Source organism: Sardina pilchardus, chromosome 4 (assembly GCF_963854185.1).
Source record: "Sardina pilchardus chromosome 4, fSarPil1.1, whole genome shotgun sequence".
Classification (NCBI taxonomy): Eukaryota; Metazoa; Chordata; class Actinopteri; order Clupeiformes; family Clupeidae; genus Sardina; species Sardina pilchardus.
Genome location: NC_084997.1, coordinates 21,286,927 through 21,305,337, shown reverse-complemented (window position 1 = coordinate 21,305,337; position 18,411 = coordinate 21,286,927). Strand labels below are relative to the sequence as shown.

Below are 18,411 nucleotides of genomic sequence, written 5' to 3'. Positions count from 1 at the left end.
TCGATGCCTCACCAACTCCCAGCAGTAGGTGAGCCAGACTCACTGGCTTACATGAAGCGTTCAGCCCCAGCAGTCTTCATTCATCTCACATGGGCTGGGCTGCTCTGTCTGTGTGTGTGTGTGTGTGTGTGTGTGTGTGTGTGTGTGTGTGTGTGTGTGTGTGTGTGTGTGTGTGTGTGTGTGTGTGTGTGTGTGTGTGTGTGTGTGTGTGTGTGTGTGTGTGTGTGTATGCCTACCAAGAAATGGCAGAGGTTTAACAAGGGCAAGCTGCTATCTGAGGCGAGATGAACTGCTGGCAATGGTTATTAAACAATACTGTCAGGGCTCAGAGAGGATGAGAGAGGAGGACAGAGAGAAAGTAATAGATAGATAGAGAGAGGGACAGAGAGAGAGAGAGAGAGAGGGAATGAGATTCACTGGTCATTCATTGGCTGTGGCACACGGGCACGTCAGAGGGAAGGTGCTCTGTAGCCATGGATACTCAGGATATATGGCGGCCGGTGGGAGGGGTGCTGGATGCAGGGGACAGGCGTTCATGAGGTGTGTGTGTGAGTGTGTGTGTGTGTGTGTGAAAGGGGGAGGGCTCAGGGGGAGGGCTGGGGGGGTTGTGGGGGGGGGTCACTCACCGTCTGCGGTCTCCATGACGCTGGTGTGGTTGTAGCCGCGGGGTAGGCCGCGTACTGAGGCCACCTGGGGCCGCTCGGCGTGCAGCGAGCGCTCCGACAGGCCCGTCACGTCCGGCGGCGCCGAGTGGTTATCTGCAGCGGGGCGTCAAAGGGCTCAGGTGAAGGCAGGCAATGCATGCAGGAGAGGGTGTGTGTGTGGGTGTGTGTGTGTGTGTGTGTGTCTATGCATTAACGTGCTTGTGTGGGTGGGGATGTGGATGTGGATGTGGATGGGGGTGCAAGGGGGCGCGAGTGTCCTCATGCAATCATGTGTAGGAGCTCCACTGCTGCAGTCGGAGACAGCTCAACACGGTCTCCTATCTAAGCCAGTGGTTCTCAAACTGTGGTACGGGTTCTACTGGTGGTGGTACGCGGACTCTCTGTTGTGGTACTCTGGGAGTCTCCAAGATGTTTTGTTTCATGAAGACACAATAATCACTTCAAATGATACAAAAATATATATAATGACAAATCGTTAAATTTGAACTAGTTTTTATCTTTCTTGAAAAAAAAAACCCAAAACAAAGGAAAACAGTTTACAGTACAATGTAAAATATATTTAAATTGGTCTACGCTACTGTATAATGCTGGTCATAATGGTGGTACTTGGAGAGTTGTGAAAAGTTTGAGAACCATCTAACCATCTATTAGAACACAGATTCCACTTTAAAGGGGGGCCTCATTTCCTGTCCTTTGGAGATCCTATCAGCTACTGTAACCTTTAATCTGCCCTGCAACAGCAACACACTTGAATCCGTACACATCGTTCACTACTACTTGACCCAAGGACCCACACACTGTTCTAGAACGGTCGTGATCAAATATTAAAGTGACCGAGGCATAAACTCTAAACCTGGAGGACTGTCTCATAATAAATGAACGGTCCATTACTGAAAGGGAGTGGGCCTCCTTCGCAAAGTTTGCCTGGAGACAGAGAGTAGTGATGGTGGTGGTGGCCGGAGAGACTACTGTAGCTATGTGCCTGTCAGGCTAAATCAATCCCAGCTTTCTTTAAAGTAGGGGTTCAGACCAAAGATTCCCGACGAGACGAGACGAGCCGCGACGTTCTAAAACCTTGCAACTGCGACTAAACACGTTGAATGCTTTGAGACGGCTCGCAGCGGCTTGCAACTCCGTGTAACTTCTAATTCACACCGCCGCAACTACAGTAGGGCTCGTGGCGTTGGGAATCTTTGGTGTGAATTGAGCTTAAAGCTGCTGTTCAGGAAGAAAGGCATCAACACTGCAGTGGCTAATTTATTCATTCATTTTGAAATGTGAACAGCTTGATCAGTGAGCAGCAGCGGAGGGCCGGTGGTACCACTGCGGGGGTGTAGGTGGGGGGCGGGGGGGGGGGGGGTTGGTTGTGTAGGGGGACTGGAGTGAGTGAGATCTCACAGCAACCCGATTCACAATTTCAGGCCTTTTTGACATGCAGAAGAGACAAAATGTCTTTGTTGAGGAGGAAAATCAGGCTTGAAAAGACTTCACAGGGCCATTGGCGGACACGCTCGGAGAGAGAGAGAGAGAGAGCCAATTAGAGAGCTCCTCCCCTGAGGGAGCGCAGAGCAGGGGCCTGCAGGGCGGCGAGGCTCTGGCCCTCTTTTGTTTGCCGGCAGGAGATTAACGGGGGCCTCCGGTGACTGCATCGGACGGCAGAGATAAGCTCTCGGGATTCCAGCGGCCAGCGGCAGAGCTGAGCGATGTCTGTCGCGATGCGAGCGCTTCTGATCTTTATCGCCGTCGGTGCAACGGCACAAGAGGGGCTGGAGAGGGAGAGGGAGAGAGAGCCGCTGCGAGCAGGGCTAGCCGCTTAGCCCCAGCAGTGCTAATCGTTAATGCTAACAACAAGCAGCCACCAGAATGGCGAGCCAGCCGGGCCTGGAGATGCCGGATGGAAGAGGGTCTTAAGGGCGTGCTGTGGCGGCGGACGCTGGGAACTCGTCCTAAAGAATGTGGCGCACGGCGCAGCGGGCCAACAGAGGGAGGGCATCCTGCCGACTCCGAGCTCAGGAAACAAGATAATAAAGGTGGGATTTGGGGCGTCTCGTAAGGTTATTACGGCAGCCCTACTGCCCTGGCACCATTAATGACATGTCAAGACCGTGACCTGAAACCAGCCCGTACTGGAGAAAAGCAGCCTGTGCTGGGGGTAGGTTTGGAGCAGTGGGACACTCACTCAGGGCAGCTTTGGTGGAGTAGCTGCTAGCCTATTTACTCAACGGCCACGGACTCCAGTCACCTGGAGCGAAATCACCTCCCGTCACCTGGAGCAAAATCTCGAAGTCCTCGGCCCCTCGTCAACCTCTCTCCTCGATCCTCGGTCCTCCGACTCGTATCCCGCTGATCTAGAAAGAACACTGGATAGACTATCCCATTGTTGCCGCCCCATCATTCTTTTATAGATCAGTGGGAATGAGCCGGAGGACCGAGCAAGGAAGGAAGGAAGGGAGGGAGGGAAGAAGGATAGTTAAAATGACTAATGAGAAGCGCCCCTAGTCTACTGCACTGCACTGCACTGCACTGTACTTACACCTGAACCTGGCCTGAGACACTGGGAGAGGAGACTCCGTGGAGCAGCATGTGCCCCTCTGTGCATGAGTGTAGTCGGGCGGAGGTGGGAGGTGGGAGGTGGGGTGGGGGGGTAGTCGGGCGGGGGGGGGGAGGGGTGGAGCCGGTACTGACCTAGCTGGGTGTGTGCCATGAGGTCGGCCAGGGCGGTGGCGGTGGCGGTGGGGTTGGCTGCGGCGTGCGGCCTCCCTCCGGGGTGGGATGAGGTGGAGGATGCGGAGGATGAGGTGGACGAGCCCTGGATGACCCTGTTAAACCAGTGCTCCACGCTGGCGTGGGCCTGGTACGGGGTGGAGGAGGCCTGGATCCGTCCCTGCCGGCGCAGCGAGCCCTCGTCCTCCGAGGCCGATGAGGTGTCTGCGAGGAGGGGATGGACACAGGGCAGCGGTCAGCGGGTCACAGAGAAGAAAAAAAACAAGATCGGGGGGGGGGGGAAGGAAGGAAGGAAGGGAGGGAGGGGACAACAGGCAGGAGGACAGGAAGACATGAACAGAAAGAAAGAGAAGAAACGAAAAACCAGCATACATAGATGGATGGGATGGCTGAAAAGCAGTAATAATCATGAAGATGACCGGTGGCCTGGGGGGGGGGGGGGGGGGGGGCAGACAGTATGAGCGGCATGAGATGAAAGCTGGCATGAGGGTCATTGGCAAACCACACCAGGGGGGCACGGTGGACGTGAGCTCCAGGACGGGCTGTGAAGACCTGGCGGAGCCGACCTATCGGTGGAGATAACGGGCGCGGGCAGAGTTGAGGAGCAGCGGAGTAGCTCTGCTCAGGCTCCGGGTCACAAACGCAGTGACCTCACCGCCGCAAGCAGAGGGCAAAGATCAGAGGTCAGAGGAGACGAGCGCTGAGAACGGTTAGCGGTCGACAACAAAGCCGCCTCGTCGTGACAACGAGACGTGGAAAAAAGGGCGCTCGGAGGCGGATGACAAGGGAGCATCAAAGAAGAAGCTAAGCAGCGCGACATCTCTACTGCTACTGTAGTCAAACAGCAGCCATTACGGCGCTGCAAAACAAGAGCCAGAACACGAGCGAGGGCTTTCCACTCTCAGCTCAGATAACTGGGCGCCTGCCGAGCTCATTAGCACTTGTTTGTTCTGCTCTAGACGCTGGTGATTGTACAGCCTCATCCCTACAGTCTACTACCATCTCCCGCTCCCTCTTCCTCTCCCTTTCCCTCCAGTCTCTCCTCTCCTCTCCCTCTTCCTCTCTCTGCAGTCTCTCCTCTCCCTACAATCTCTCCTCTCCTCTCCCTACAGTCTCGTCTCTCCTCTCCTCTCCTTACAGTCTCGCCTCTCCTCTCCTCTCCCTCTCCCTCTCTCTGCAGTCTCTCCTCTCCTTCTCCCTCTCCCTCTCTCTGCACTCTCTCCTCTCCTCCCTTCTCCTTCTTCCCCTGCAGCACAGCGCCCTCGGGCTCCCTGGGCTGCTGATCTGGGATCAGCCCGGAGTGGAAAACAAGCGCGGGAGCGTGTTTACTGGCCCCGGCAGCGGCTCCCCCGGGGAGCGCACCTCTGGCCCGATCGATAGCGTTACGCAACGGCAGACTTAAAAGAGAAACACACACTCTCCTCTTGGGGGGGAGAGACGGCAATGAAATCGGAGTCGTGTCTGTACAGCAGAAAAGATAAAAATACGCTTGGAGAGCACAGAAAAACTGACAATAATAAATGCATGAAGGGCACGAGAGTGTGTGTGTGTGTGTGTGTTCAAAGAATCACTTTAAACAGAATTTCCTATTACGGCACTCTCGCAACGCCAGCGTCTCCAGAGTCTGGAGTGAATCACGTATTGGATGTGCCGTCATGCTGCGCAGGGCTAAAATAAAACTGCTCTGTATTTCTGCATATGCTATAAGACTTCATTTAGAACAAGAACCAAAAAAAAAAAAACTCAATATGTCAAACATCTTCGAAGAAAGATGGCCTGACCAGCCTGTATTGCCATAGAAACACAGCGAGCAAAACAGTGTGGGTTCCTTTTATGGTCATCTCATCGAGCAGCGAGCGGTCCAATTAAAGCACGACTACAGTATGCAATATCTAGCGCAGGTCTGCTGCCATGGGACTGCGTGCGTGTATTTCCATTTCATATTCCAAAGTGGGCGATGAGGACACACACCACATCAAAACGCAATGGCAGACCACTCTCAGGCCCTCGGCTGGACACTGCTGGACAGGGCTGAAGGGGATTAGGAGCGGTCACTGATGTCTGCTACAGCTGGGGGGAACTGGGGGTGGACCGAGCACGCTTCCCCTGCTTTTAGTGCAAATGAATGAAGTGCTGTGCTTTGGGTTGGGTGTTGTTTATTTCCCACAACAGTGCATTTTCTATGAGACAGAGGAAAGGAGAGAACGGACTTAAGAAGAAGAGAAGGGGGGGGGGGGCTGGCAAGTAGACAAGAGCATAAATAGACACAAATATACAGATGCAGACAAAAACAGATACACAAATTGAGATTGGGACAGACAGACATGGAGACAAGCAGACAACTAGACAGACAAATGGCACAGACTAGATATAGATAGACAGATAGATAGATAGATAAATAAATAAACAGATACATATTATAGAAGGAAAGACAGAAATACAATCCATATAAAAAGAGATCATTAAAGCTGCATTGCCCGATCCATAAAAAACCTAACAGCACTCTGAACTGGAGCATACTGCTGAATGCACTCACAAGGAGTCGGTGATTTAACAAGCCCTGACTACTGCCCAGGCTGCAGTCCAGTTCACGCTGCAAAGCAGCGCCTCACAAAACCTCCACCTCAACATCGACACACCAGAAGTAGAACTACTGCTTATCTTTGAGCATCAACTCTTCCCTGATCCTCAAGGTCTGTGAACGCACCCGTTTGTCCATCAAAAGCAGTATTTCTCACTAGGCTTTACCCGTGAAGGAGAGCAGAGCTAAGCTAACAGAACCCCAAAAGACTGAGATAAGCCTGCGGTAGAAACCTGAAGCTAACTCCCCCCTACCCCTCTACCGTTTCTCACCGTAAAGCGATCACTCCCCCCTACCCCTCTACTACCGTTTCTCACCGTAAAGCGATCGCCCCTGGGACATGATGCATCGGTGTTTACGTTTGTGAGCTTCCCTTCTTGTGCTAAGAGGGTGGATGAGGCCCGGCTGGCTGGCGGATGGGGCGGCCTGTACTGTAGGTGGGGGCTGATTAATGTCTTATTAATGAGCTCATTAATCAGCCACGGGGCGTGCGATTAGCGCGCGGAGTGTGTCCACCAGCACACAAGGAAGGAGGAAGCCAGGGGGGAGTGGACACAAACGCACACAGTCACGCAGAGATACCTCACTTTATTATCATCATTATCAACGTACGCCTTACCCCGCCTGTCCAATCCACCTTCCTCCCCAGAGAGAGAGAGAGAGAGAGAGGGAGAGAAAGTGAGAGAGATAAGGAGAGGGAAAGAGAGGGAGAGAGAGAGAGAAGGAGAGGGGGAGAGAGAAAGAGAGGGGGAGAGAGAGGGAGAAGTAGAAAGAGAGAGAAGGAGAGGGAGAGAGGGAGAGAAAAAAATGAGAGGGGGAGAGAAAGAGGATTTGTTATGCTTCCACCCTACCGATCAACACAGCATGCCAAATACTAGGGTATGGAAATGCGCGGTCTCAGAGGGGGAAAAAATGACTGCCGGTGCCATAGACGTGGGCTTAAAACAGAGCAGACGATTCCTGCCCTCCGCTTCAAACACCGGGTGAGCTAGAGGAGGCGATGAGCTTATCGGGAAGCCTGGTTTCAAGAAAAACACCTCATTAGTTCATGAGGTCTGACATCTCTCACATGCTCTCTCCTCAATCTCTACATAACCTTGACACAGATGCAGCGAGAGGGGAAGGAAGCAAGGAAGCAGAGAGAGAGAGAGAGAGAGAGAGAAAGAGAGAGAGAGAGAGAGAGAGAGAGAGAGAAAGAGAGAGAGGGAGAGAGAGAGGGAGAGAAAGAGAGAGAGGGAGAGATGTAAAGGGGGAGAGCTGAGGAGGAAAAAAGTCATCCTCATTACAAAACCAGCTCACATAGACATAAACATGGCAAGAAAAAGAAACACTGTGCAGAAAACAGGAACTTCAACATCCAACATCCAACATCTTCAAATTAGTCTCCCATTATGTGCATTGTCCCCCCACCCCCATCCCCACCCCCACCCCGTGGGCACCACCAGAGAGCCCAGATGAGGCTGGGGAGAGCACAGAGCCCCCCTCCCAGGACACAGCCACAGCACAGCACAGCACAGCACAGGGGGGAGAGGGGCGCCATGACACACCACAACCGTCTGCAAAGCCAGCCAGCAGATACAGGGGGAGAGGGGGTCAGCACACACACACACGCACGCACAAGCACACACACACACACGCGCGCACACACACACGCACACACACATGCGCACACACGCGCACGCATTATACACACATATTACACACAGTCTGATACGTATGCAAAACCCCAAACGGGTCACATGGCTGCTGGATTGGAAGAGGCTGGATTACATAAGGAGTGGCTTTGAGGATTGTGTGTGTGTGTGTGTGTGTGTGTGTGTGTGTGTGTGTGTGTGTGTGTGTGTGTGTGTGTGTGTGTGTGTGTGTGTGTGTGTGTGTGTGTGTGTGTGTGTGTGTGTGTGTGTGTGTATGTGTGTGTGTGTGTGTGTGTACTGTAGGGGTGGGGGTTGAGAATCTGTGCCGCCGGACTGGGCACTGGTCATGTCTCTTCGTCCACACCCTTCTCCAGGCAGATTTGTGTGTGTGTGTGTGTGTCTGTGTGTGTGTGTGTGTGTGTGTGTGTGTGTGTGTGTGGCGGGGACGACGACGACAATATATATGTGTGTGTGTGTGTGTGTGTGTGTGTCTTCGTCCACACCCTTCTCCAGGGCAATGAGTGGCTTCACAGAGCGAGGACTGCAGGGTCACCCTCAGCCTGACCTGGGCACACAGCTATAGCTACAGCTACCCAGACTGAGGCCCACGCCAGGGGTGGGAGCGCTGCCAGTCACAGGGACACAAAGGCACCGCGTACTATTTGTCCAAATTTAGGACGTTGGTCTTTCCCTGCTGTTACAGACTAGCTTCTCCAGACCCCATTCTGTGAGGTAATGGGTGTGTATATAAATGTGTGTGTGTGTGTGTGTGTGTGTGTGTGTGTGTGTGTGTGTGTGTGTGTGGTGTCTGCCTGCATACGCATCACCTCTCTGAAAGACAATGGACGCACTGAAGCGCACCCTGATTCCCCACTGGACACATGCATGAGTGTCCTGCTGCTGGCCTGAGCTGCCCAACCTCTGAACTCCTAATCCCGTTAACTCAGCCAGTCGGCCCACACTCACACTCACACACACACACACACACACACACACACACACACACACACACACACACACACACACACACACACACACACACACACACACACACACACACACACACACACACACACACACACACACACACACACACACACACACACACACACACACACACACACACACCAGGCCAGAGAGAAGAGAGATGGTCCAGCGCAAGCCAGTCGCTCTCTGAGCCGCTCTCTAAGTTCATTAACAATGGCCCCACACAAAGGCAACGCAACATAGTGATCTCATTGCCACAAGCACCACGTGCAAGTTCTACATGTCAACATATGAGAATGTGCCATTGTGACTTCACACAACCTCCTCAGTGTAGGAGAGAGAACCTTCTGGAAGAGGAGCCGATGAGCTCAGTCTCTAGAACAGGTGCATTGCTAGTCGCTTTGTCGTTTTGTCATTTTGTATTGCTTTCTGTTTGCCATTTGGGAGGTGCCTGCTTTAAATGGGTGTACAGTATGAGACATTACTGTAATCAATAAACACACTTTCAACATGACTCATCCATATCCGCATTAGCCACATACTGTATAAGCTGCAGGATAGTGTTTTGTGCACATTAAAAGAAGCGAAAACCATATTAATGGCCACATGTTTTGACCTAATAGCTGACGAAATTTAGCAAAATCAATGTTTAGGCCGCGGCTAATACAGTAGTTGGGAAATTATGGTAAACCATCTGGACACATCAAAGAGATGGGCATCTCTGCGTGCCAATTATGCTGCAGGTGCATTGCTAGTTAAAAAGAAGGGGATGGCTAAAATATCTGGAAAGTCCGAGTTGAGAAATAACAAGGAAGAAATGCTGACAAAAAAAAGGGCAATTGTTGTTAGCGTAACACAAGGCGAGATGCTAACAACAACTCCACACAGCTTGAAGACTCAGAAACATGTTTGCGCTGTGTGATAATTCTGCTTGCACTTCACAAATGTCACCAGTGCCTCAGAAGAAAACAATGTCCTCCCCCTCGCTGTACAAGGGCTGGCCTTTCCCGAGAGCAAGTGCCTACGGCCCGAACTGCAACGATCTCCGCCACAACACAACAGCAGCACCACCACAACACAGACCCAGAGGCCTCCGCAGGACCGAGCCTCCAAGTATGCTAAACATCCACTTATGCTGCCGTTCCACAAGCCGAGTGGGAGGGTGGCCTGGGAACCGGGCCGGGGAGGGCCACTTTTTTCACCCGTCGAAAAGAGATGAAGAAAGGGATTCGTTCAAACAGGGCCAGGGCAATTTTTTCCACACGGTAATGAACTCCGTCCGTCCGAAATGTCATCGACAACAATCACCGGGGGGTGAGGTGAGGTGAGGGGGGGGGGGGGGGGGGGGGGGTGAGGTGAGGGGGGGTGCTGAACCGAAAGGACGGCCCCGCCCCCCCGCAGCGGGCGGCAGCGTGTCTCGATCAGGAGAGCGCGTCGGGTGAGCTGGTGTCACTTTGCAGAGGTCAGACTGCCTCGTGTTTGTTCAGGTCATGGCGCTCGGGGGGGTTTGGGGGGGGGGGGGGCATGGGGGACGGAGAGGGACAGAGCTGGGCTCGTCTTACCTGGGGGCGTGCATGCTTCTACCGAGGACTGGACGAGCACGGAGCGTCTCTTGGAGGGCATGGGCATCTTTCTCTCTTTGTATTTGGCCAACGCTGCTTGTACGGCTTCTGTGTGCAGATCTGAGGGACAGCAAACAGAATACCAATATGCACACACAGGGTCAATGCACAAGCAAAATATCAAAACATCACATCAGGACAAACATGCATCTTGATTTCCAAATGTTACTGAGCTTGATAAACATAAGCTTAATGCTTCATCAATGACACAGTGCAGACAACCTGAGTAATACAATAATTACAATATATTTTGAACATGTATTTTGAAGCCTTGGTGTTTCCTTTAGTTTTGTCCCACGGTTCCATAGTTGTGCAGGGCTGTAAGCTGGACTATGGCGGCTAGACAGAGGATGAGCCCACTTGTGGCTAGTGATGGGAGCGGGGCTGCTCTTACCGGAGCGGAAACGCTCATCCCGCGTGTTTGGCGTCCGCGATTTGTTCTGTTTGGAGCCAGCTGGAGCAGCTTGGGACGCCGCCTGAATTCTGTGCTCAATCTGAAGAGATGGATCTACTCCTGGGGGGAGAGAGAGAGAGAGAGAGAGGGATAGAAAGAGAGAGGGAGGGATAGAGGGATAGAGAGAGAGAGAGAGAGAAGGAAGGGAAGAGAGAGGGAGAGAGGATTTATGTCTGTTTCCTACAGCTCAGTAAGAACCATGCTGGCATTCTAAGGTGGGTCACTTGGAGTTCACACAGTAGAGTGCATGCGCGTGTTAGAGTACACCCCCACACATACATACGCATACACTTATAAACACACACTCACAGACACACACACTGCCAGTGATCAAAAATGTAAAGTATCCAACAGCACTGTGCAGTGGATCTGGGCCACTTCTGCCCTCGTTGACAGAGGAAGATCAATCACAGAGCTCAGTTTCAAAGCTCACCGCCGCCGATGAAAACACACACACACACACATGCACACACACACAGACACACAGACACACACACACTACCCTCATCAGCAGACCCCACAGGTGGCATGTGTGTCTGGGGACTGAGGACGTCCCCACACCAGACCCCTATAGCTGGGGGAAGGGACATGCTGTTGCATGATGGCCCCACAGCCATCCATCACTAGGATGCTGGCTCTGAATGTCATGGGGGGCCTCTCTGTTTTAGTCTATGAGTGTGAGCAAAATAATACAGTATGTGTGGCCTGGACATCAGTCTCCCACTAGCTGAGTCCACGAATGTCCAATAATATTTGCCATTTTGGCTATATCTCCTGACAGGCCATGTTCTACTCTGTATTATGGGTGAGGTGTTCTAGACTGTAATAGTCAATATTCTTGTCGTCTGTCTTGTAACTGGGTATTCGGCAGAGATTTGGCATTTATGAGAGTGCAGACTGGCTCACATCAATCCCAACTGACATTCAGGCTTTCATGCCATGCTAGAAATGCCAGCTATTGTTCAGTTTGTTTCAATCTTATATATAAAAAAGGCACCAATCATCTAAAAAGGTGCTCTACTGCAGACATCAAACAAATGCCTGAAAAGGTTCAAAAGACCTGCCTTCCATTCTCAGGATAGAGAAAACTGAGAATTCGTTCCATTTCAGTTTCACAGTTTAAACCAAGCCGCTAAGAAAACACTCCAAGGGGTGACTATAAATGGGAAAAGGCACAGACGTCTGGAATAGTTGGAGGAGAAAAAAAAAATCTTTATTTGATCTGTAAATGGGCTGTGAAAATGGGAAGTGTTGACCAACCGATCCCTGGTTGTGAAAAGCTCAGCAGCGGAGCAGCAATGGCATGAAGCAGCAGAGTTTGAGGATGCACACGCCACACGGTTTACCGCAGAGAAACATGACGTCGAGCGCGGCCAACATTATATTCAGACACGAGACCCAAAAAAGGCTCGATTTAAAAACCTGTGTGCCGCGGGCGGAACGTCTGATCGAGCCGGACTGCATAATAACACGAGAATCCTAACTATGCTTCGGAAAAACTACCGCAAATGAGGGCCCTCTCGACATCTCCAAGACAACTCCCTGGCTTTTGCTGTTCCAAAATTAGCAACAAAGAAGACAGAAAAAAAACCCCAAATTCTTCACCTTTTTACAAAGAATGTCTTTCCTGATGACTCACGACACTGCGGTTATGCAAGTCATACTTCGCTTCCAAGGCCTCTACGGAATTTCACTTTTATGAACCCTTCGCCCATCAAAATACAGAAAAAAACCAACAAAAAAAGGAACTATATATACCCTCTGCAACTCTGAATAACAGAGGATGGAAAAACATGTGTGGTGCCAACCCCACATTTAGCTCGGCCACACGTCAAGTGCTTCCTCTCTCTCTCTCTCCGCTGAAACAACACACCCGCAGTGCATTTCCTGTTTGTGTCGGGCATTTAGGAAGGGGCACTGCCGTGCACAGCTTGCTCCACGGGGTCGCGGCTGGTGAGCAACGATGCTTTTTGCCTTCCTGTAATGCTTTCCAGAAGAGTCCATTCCACCTCAAAGTAGCCCCAAGTCATGCCCTGAAGAAGGCCCTAGCCGCTACGCTTCGTGGGTATTTTTAGGCCCTTGTTGGACATGTCTACTTTCTATTAAAGACATTTTAAACCTGTGGAGTGCCTTGGTCATAGAGAATTTGCTTTTTCTTACCCAAACTATTTTTTACCTTGGACCAAAGAGCACGCAGCAACAATCAACACATCCACTAAACAAAGGAACAAAGAGGACTGAGCAAGCCACTGACCCTGAATATTAGCCCCGAGTCCTGCGGAGTTTCCAGAGAGGCCGGACCCTCCTCCGTCAGGTACTCCATGGAGCTCTGGACCCCAAGACTTAGACACAGTATAGAATTGGTCACTACAGTGGACACGACACCGCAATCAAGGAACCTACATCTGTTCCGTCTTTTAAAGGCACTGCAGAGTAAAGTGTCCCAAGATCATGGCTGCATACTGTACAGACGAGATCCAAACTGCCTCGGGTGAAACTACCAGACTGTGGGCCTCAGGACCCTCAGCCTCCACAGTATGGAACTGGTCACTACTGTGGACACAACACTGCAATCAAGGAACCTACCGTAATTTCCCGACTATTAGCCGCGGCTTATACATTGATTTTGCCAAATTTCATCCGCTATGAGGTCGATACACGGGGACAGTTAATATGGTACTAATATGTTTTTTGTTTCTTTTAACTTGCATAAAAACACAGCCCTGCGGCTTATACACAATGTGGCTAATACACAGGAAATTACAGTAAATCTGTTCTTTGATTTAAATGCACTGTAAAGTGAAGTGTCCCAAGATCATGGCTGCGTACAGGCAAGATCCAAACAGCCTCGGGTGAAACCACCAAAGACTGTGGGGGCAGGCCATTCCAGTGCATCTCACTGACCCAGATCCAAACTCAGCACTGAGGCCACTTTGCAGTGTTCATTGTTCAATTAGGAGGGGATTTCTCATGAAGACACATGCATACTTGGCATGTTTTGGCAGGGCGAAGTTTAATGTCTCCCATTGTGTTGGGCCGAGATTAAATTACTACCTTCATCTTGAAGGATGTCTTCCCCCCGGGGATCGCCCCTGCCAGGGGCTGCTGACCCATCCCTGAGCCCAGGCCGACCGCCTCTCCTGGGGATGGATGGATCTGACCGGCTGCAACTAGTTCAGGACGGAGCAAGAGAGTACCGCGGCATTGGTCAACGCTAGCTCAATAAGTCACAGAAAATGGCTCGAGTGTCCCGACCCCCCAGCCGGACTGGACTCACACAAGTTTGGCTGCGTTTCTCAGCACTGTGTCATCCCAGCAGGGTGGCCTCACAAAGGCCTGACAAAACAGAGCTGTTTAACGCCGGGAGAGCCTTTTAAGAGTCGCCGGGGAGAAATGCTCTCAGACCAATCGCAGGCTAGCCTTCCACAGTCGAGAATTCAAGTTGGTTGATTCAAAGGATTTAAAAAGTAATAGCATGTACTGGAGTCTACCTTTCTGTCTGTGAGCCATTCATTATTCTGCATAGTGTACTGAAAGCAACAGCTCTTAATTAGCCTACCAACCACAAACGTCAAAGGTAAACCTGCAAGGAGAAGACAAATGAAAAACACCACCACCCTCACAGGGAGGCAGGGAAAATTCCATCCCTTAATTCCTGAGCAAACAGGAACAAACTGCCTGGCGCTCCTTTTTGGGGGTGGCTGATCTGCATATTTTTCCAGATTGTTTAAACGACTTAGTGGTTCAACGTCCGCGGCCCGTTCATGAGCCATGTTATCACGGTGTCACATGGACAATCTGGAGCACGTTATTTGGCACCTCGTCTGGTGAGCGGCGGCCAGGAGAGTGATTTGTGGGCTGTGTGCGGGGCGCTGGTTGCCTGAGTAAGACGAGCTGGTAGCACCACGGTGAAAGACGATCCGGCCGTCCCCTGGATCCCCTGGCCGTTTCACATCGTTTTACACTCTCTGGATCATCTGAGCCACGCTGACATCCTGTTATATACGAGCCCATAAAGACGCCGGCGGCACGGCCCGGGCGGAACGAGAAGCACTTCATACGAGGGTTCCAGGGTTCTCTCTCCCCCCCCCCCCCCCCCGCCCCCCGGGGGTACAGTTTCGGCACAGCGGGTCTGCTGGGGGTCCGTGAGTCGACGCTGTGTACCGAGCCCCTGGGCCAATCACAGCGTGGAGCACTGAATCACTCTCACCAAGGGGCCTCGAGCTCGGCAACAGGTTTACGACGAGCTACCGAGTGCATATGCTGATGGGGCGTTTACATTGCACACCACCTGAACAGGGCGCTGTGGTTAAAACGAATAACTACAGTACACAGAGAAGCTACATGATTTAAATCACCGCGTGATTCATCGGCGTACTGAACCCATAGCTTTGATGACTCAAGCACTGCAATCACTGGGAACTGTTGTTGTTGTTTAACTGAAGCGAAACAAGAGAGAGAGACCGAGAGAGAGAGAGAGAGAGAGAGAGAGAGAGAGAGAGAGAGAGGGAGAGAGAGACAGAGACAGAGACAGAGTGTGTGAGAGAGAGACAGACCAGCAGAAAGAGAGAGAAAGAGAGAGCGAGAGACAGACAGAAAGAGAGAAAAAAAGAGACAGTGAGTGAGAGAGAGAGAGAGAGCAAGAAAAAGACAGAGAGAGACAGAGAGAGAGAGAGAGAGATGGCTCGCTAGGACAGAGGAGGCCAATGTCGGGGAAAAAGGGGGCCGCGGCGGCTGTGGCCAGAGAGCACAATGGCACCTTAATGACAGAGCCTGTCACAGTGCTGGGAAAGACATCAGGGCCGCGGAGCGGAGCGAGGCCTGCTGCGCCAGGGCCCCAGTCCTTTTCCAGAGCCGCCGGCCAAACCAAAAACACGACGTGCGGAGAGAAGGGCAGACAGGGGCCGCCACAAAAGCCTCATAAAATATTCATCCCCGGCATCTCTGGCGAGGGCTAAAAATAAACATGCAGATAAACACACACACAGGCACACACTCTCTCTCTCTCTCTCACACACACACACAAACACATAAAAAAAACCACACACACATAAAAAAACATGATCACACTCACACACATAAAAAAACACAATCACACACTCACACACACACGAAAAACACACATGAAAAACACACATGTGTTAACACACACACAGACACACACACACACACACACACTAGTGGTGGACCTGGGGGCCATGTGGCTGTTAAGAAGCAGCAAAACAGACTGATGACACGAGCAGAGCGGCGCGGTTCGGAGCTGAGCGGAGCGGAGCGTGTGTGAGAATCAGGAGCAGGCTGAGGCCGTCCCTAGAGACGTGTCTAAAACCCGTCGTCAAGGCCCCCCCGCGCCCCTCCACGGCACCCACAGGACACGCTAATGGTGACGCATGGAGTCCCTGCGTCAGGCCCTCTTCCACCACTCTCCACTCCACTCCACTCCACTCCACTCACTATTGATTGGCTGTTAAGAGTGCGAGCTATTTAAGAAGCGATGGCCGTTATGGATGCTGCAGGTTGTCGTCTGTTCCGTTCCCAGACCTCCGAAAACAGAAACGGAAAACAACCGCAGCCAATCGAAAAAAGGCTACACCGCCGCGCCTCGACTCGGCAATCAGACGACGCCGTTTCACAACAATGCTAGCTTTATTATGCTCTTCTGGAGAATGGACAGACGCCATGTCTCCAGCAGAACAGAACGCTGTGATGAGCACTTACAGGAGAGAGAAGGAGAGTGAGTGAAAGAAAATAAAAATTCCTACCGCAGGATTACGTCTTATCTTATTGTCGTTTGGAGCCAGAGGTAGAACAGGTCAAATGCTCCGCGAACATTCTGGCATTTTTGTAATGCGAGTAACTCAGTAGCTGTACAGCAGCCTTGCGGTCTTATCGTTGGTGCAAAAACACAATCTTCCAGGATGACAGCACTGGGGGTACACAACTGAGTAACAGTAAAGACAGACGACCAAGATGCCCACTTAGTGCCCACTGTTAGCACCAACATACTCTCTCCACAACTGCTCCCCTGACATTAGTCTTCCAATACATTCAAGGTCAAACCGTTGACACAAATGTATATAATATATATAATATGCATGTCTGTATGTGCCGCCCCTATGTCTTTGCCCATGTATTATACGTGCCATCCCTATGCCTGTAAGCATGAACAATGAAGTAAAGAATGTCTCTAAGGGAACAACAAATAAACTAGCTCACCAACTAACAAAGTAACATGAGTGGACACAGGCTACTGCACACCGCCTATAGTATGTGTCCTCCACAAGGGCAGTAGCGCTGCTGCAGTAGTGGACAAAAGAGCTTCAGAAGGGTGAGAGCAGTTAGGATCTCTTACCTTGGATCTGTGGGATGTAAGGGGCCAGCAACTTGCTCCGTTTCTTCTCATAGCCCTTTTGCGTGATGTCCCCTGTAGAGGCAGAGGGAGGGAGAGAGAGGGAGGGAGGGAGGGAGGGAGAGAGAGAGAGAGAGACGAAGAGGTGAGTAAGGGGCAGTCTGTACCACGTCTGTGTCCGTCATCGCTCTAACCCGCGCCAGCCCTTTGCCCTGAGACTACTGGGGGGAGATGGGGGGGGTCATAGCCCCGGGCAGCGTAGCATCTTTCCCCTGTGACAAGAGACACGCAGGAGAGAGAGAGTGTGACAGAGAGCAGAGGAGAGAGAGAGAGAGAGAGAGAGAGAGAGAGGGAGGAAGGGAAGGGCAGAGAGAGAGAGAGAGGGAGGAAGGGAAGGGCAGAGAGAGAGAGAGAGAGGCCAGAAGGAGCACACAAAACCCACTGTGTGTTGCAGCAAGGCAGCACACAGCACAAAGTCTTGGCCGTGCTTGATCAAATCTTGAGACAAAAAAAAAAACAAAGCAAAAAAAAAAGAGCTACCCTGGCCTGCATTCCTGAAAACTCCTGAACGGCTGGAACTCTCTGGGCAGCTCACAATCTCCCACATCCCGTAAAACCTTCAGACAAATGAATGCCTCTCACCAAAACCACCGTCCCAGGCCTCTTGCATGGAGGTGACGGTACGTGCGACGTGCTTTTTCAACGCGCTCTAAACACGTCTGAACCCCGGCCTCTTCGTCTGGTATACCTACTGTACCTCCCACGCCCTGTTTGTGTACACACACACTCACTTGAAAGCAGAACACACACGGTGGAACATACTCAGTAGGCTGAAAGCAAATGGCAGTAGCATGCAAATACTGCGCGCACACAAACACACACACACACACACACACACGCACACATGCACACACAGGACTTTGAGTCCACACCTCAGAGACACACAATCACACAAACTCACAATTCAAGTTTTATAGGCATATCAAGGCCAATTTCACATTGCTCAGGCAAAACACAGATTTACAATGGAGTAGAACTGAAAGCTAAAACATATATTCCCATGACACCCCAAACCCCTATAGATTGAACCATAGTGTGTGATAATGCACATAATCCATATAACACAGGCTGAATGTCCAGCACACTGAGGGAGGAAAGAGAGGAGAGAGGAGAGAGAGAGAGAGAGAGAGAGAGAGGAGAGAGAGAGAGAGAGAGAGAGAGAGGAGAGGAGAGAGAGAGAGAGAGAGAGAGAGAAAGGAGAGAGAGAGAGAAAGGACAGAGCGGAGAGGAGAGTAGCCGAGCAGATCTCGCCTCACGTGTCACGCCAAATTCTCCGACGATAACATAAACAGCCATTTAAAGGATCATTTCTGTGGCACACTTGGAAAACATATT

General features: G+C 51.4%; 1 protein-coding gene across 5 annotated transcripts in view; it reads right to left on the bottom strand.

Annotated features, from left to right (window-relative positions):
- The window catches only part of dip2a (disco-interacting protein 2 homolog A), a 134,370-nt gene that overhangs the window by 45,554 nt on the left and 70,405 nt on the right, over nucleotides 1-18,411 (bottom strand). For all 5 annotated transcript variants that reach the window (XM_062534525.1, XM_062534527.1, XM_062534526.1 and 2 more), the window contains exons 2-6: nucleotides 17,020-17,091; nucleotides 10,608-10,727; nucleotides 10,154-10,273; nucleotides 3,351-3,593; nucleotides 627-758 (exon numbers count right to left, since the gene is read on the bottom strand). In XM_062534525.1, coding sequence (XP_062390509.1) covers nucleotides 627-758; nucleotides 3,351-3,593; nucleotides 10,154-10,273; nucleotides 10,608-10,727; nucleotides 17,020-17,091 — 687 coding nt within the window. The remainder of the gene's footprint in view (nucleotides 1-626; nucleotides 759-3,350; nucleotides 3,594-10,153; nucleotides 10,274-10,607; nucleotides 10,728-17,019; nucleotides 17,092-18,411) is intronic.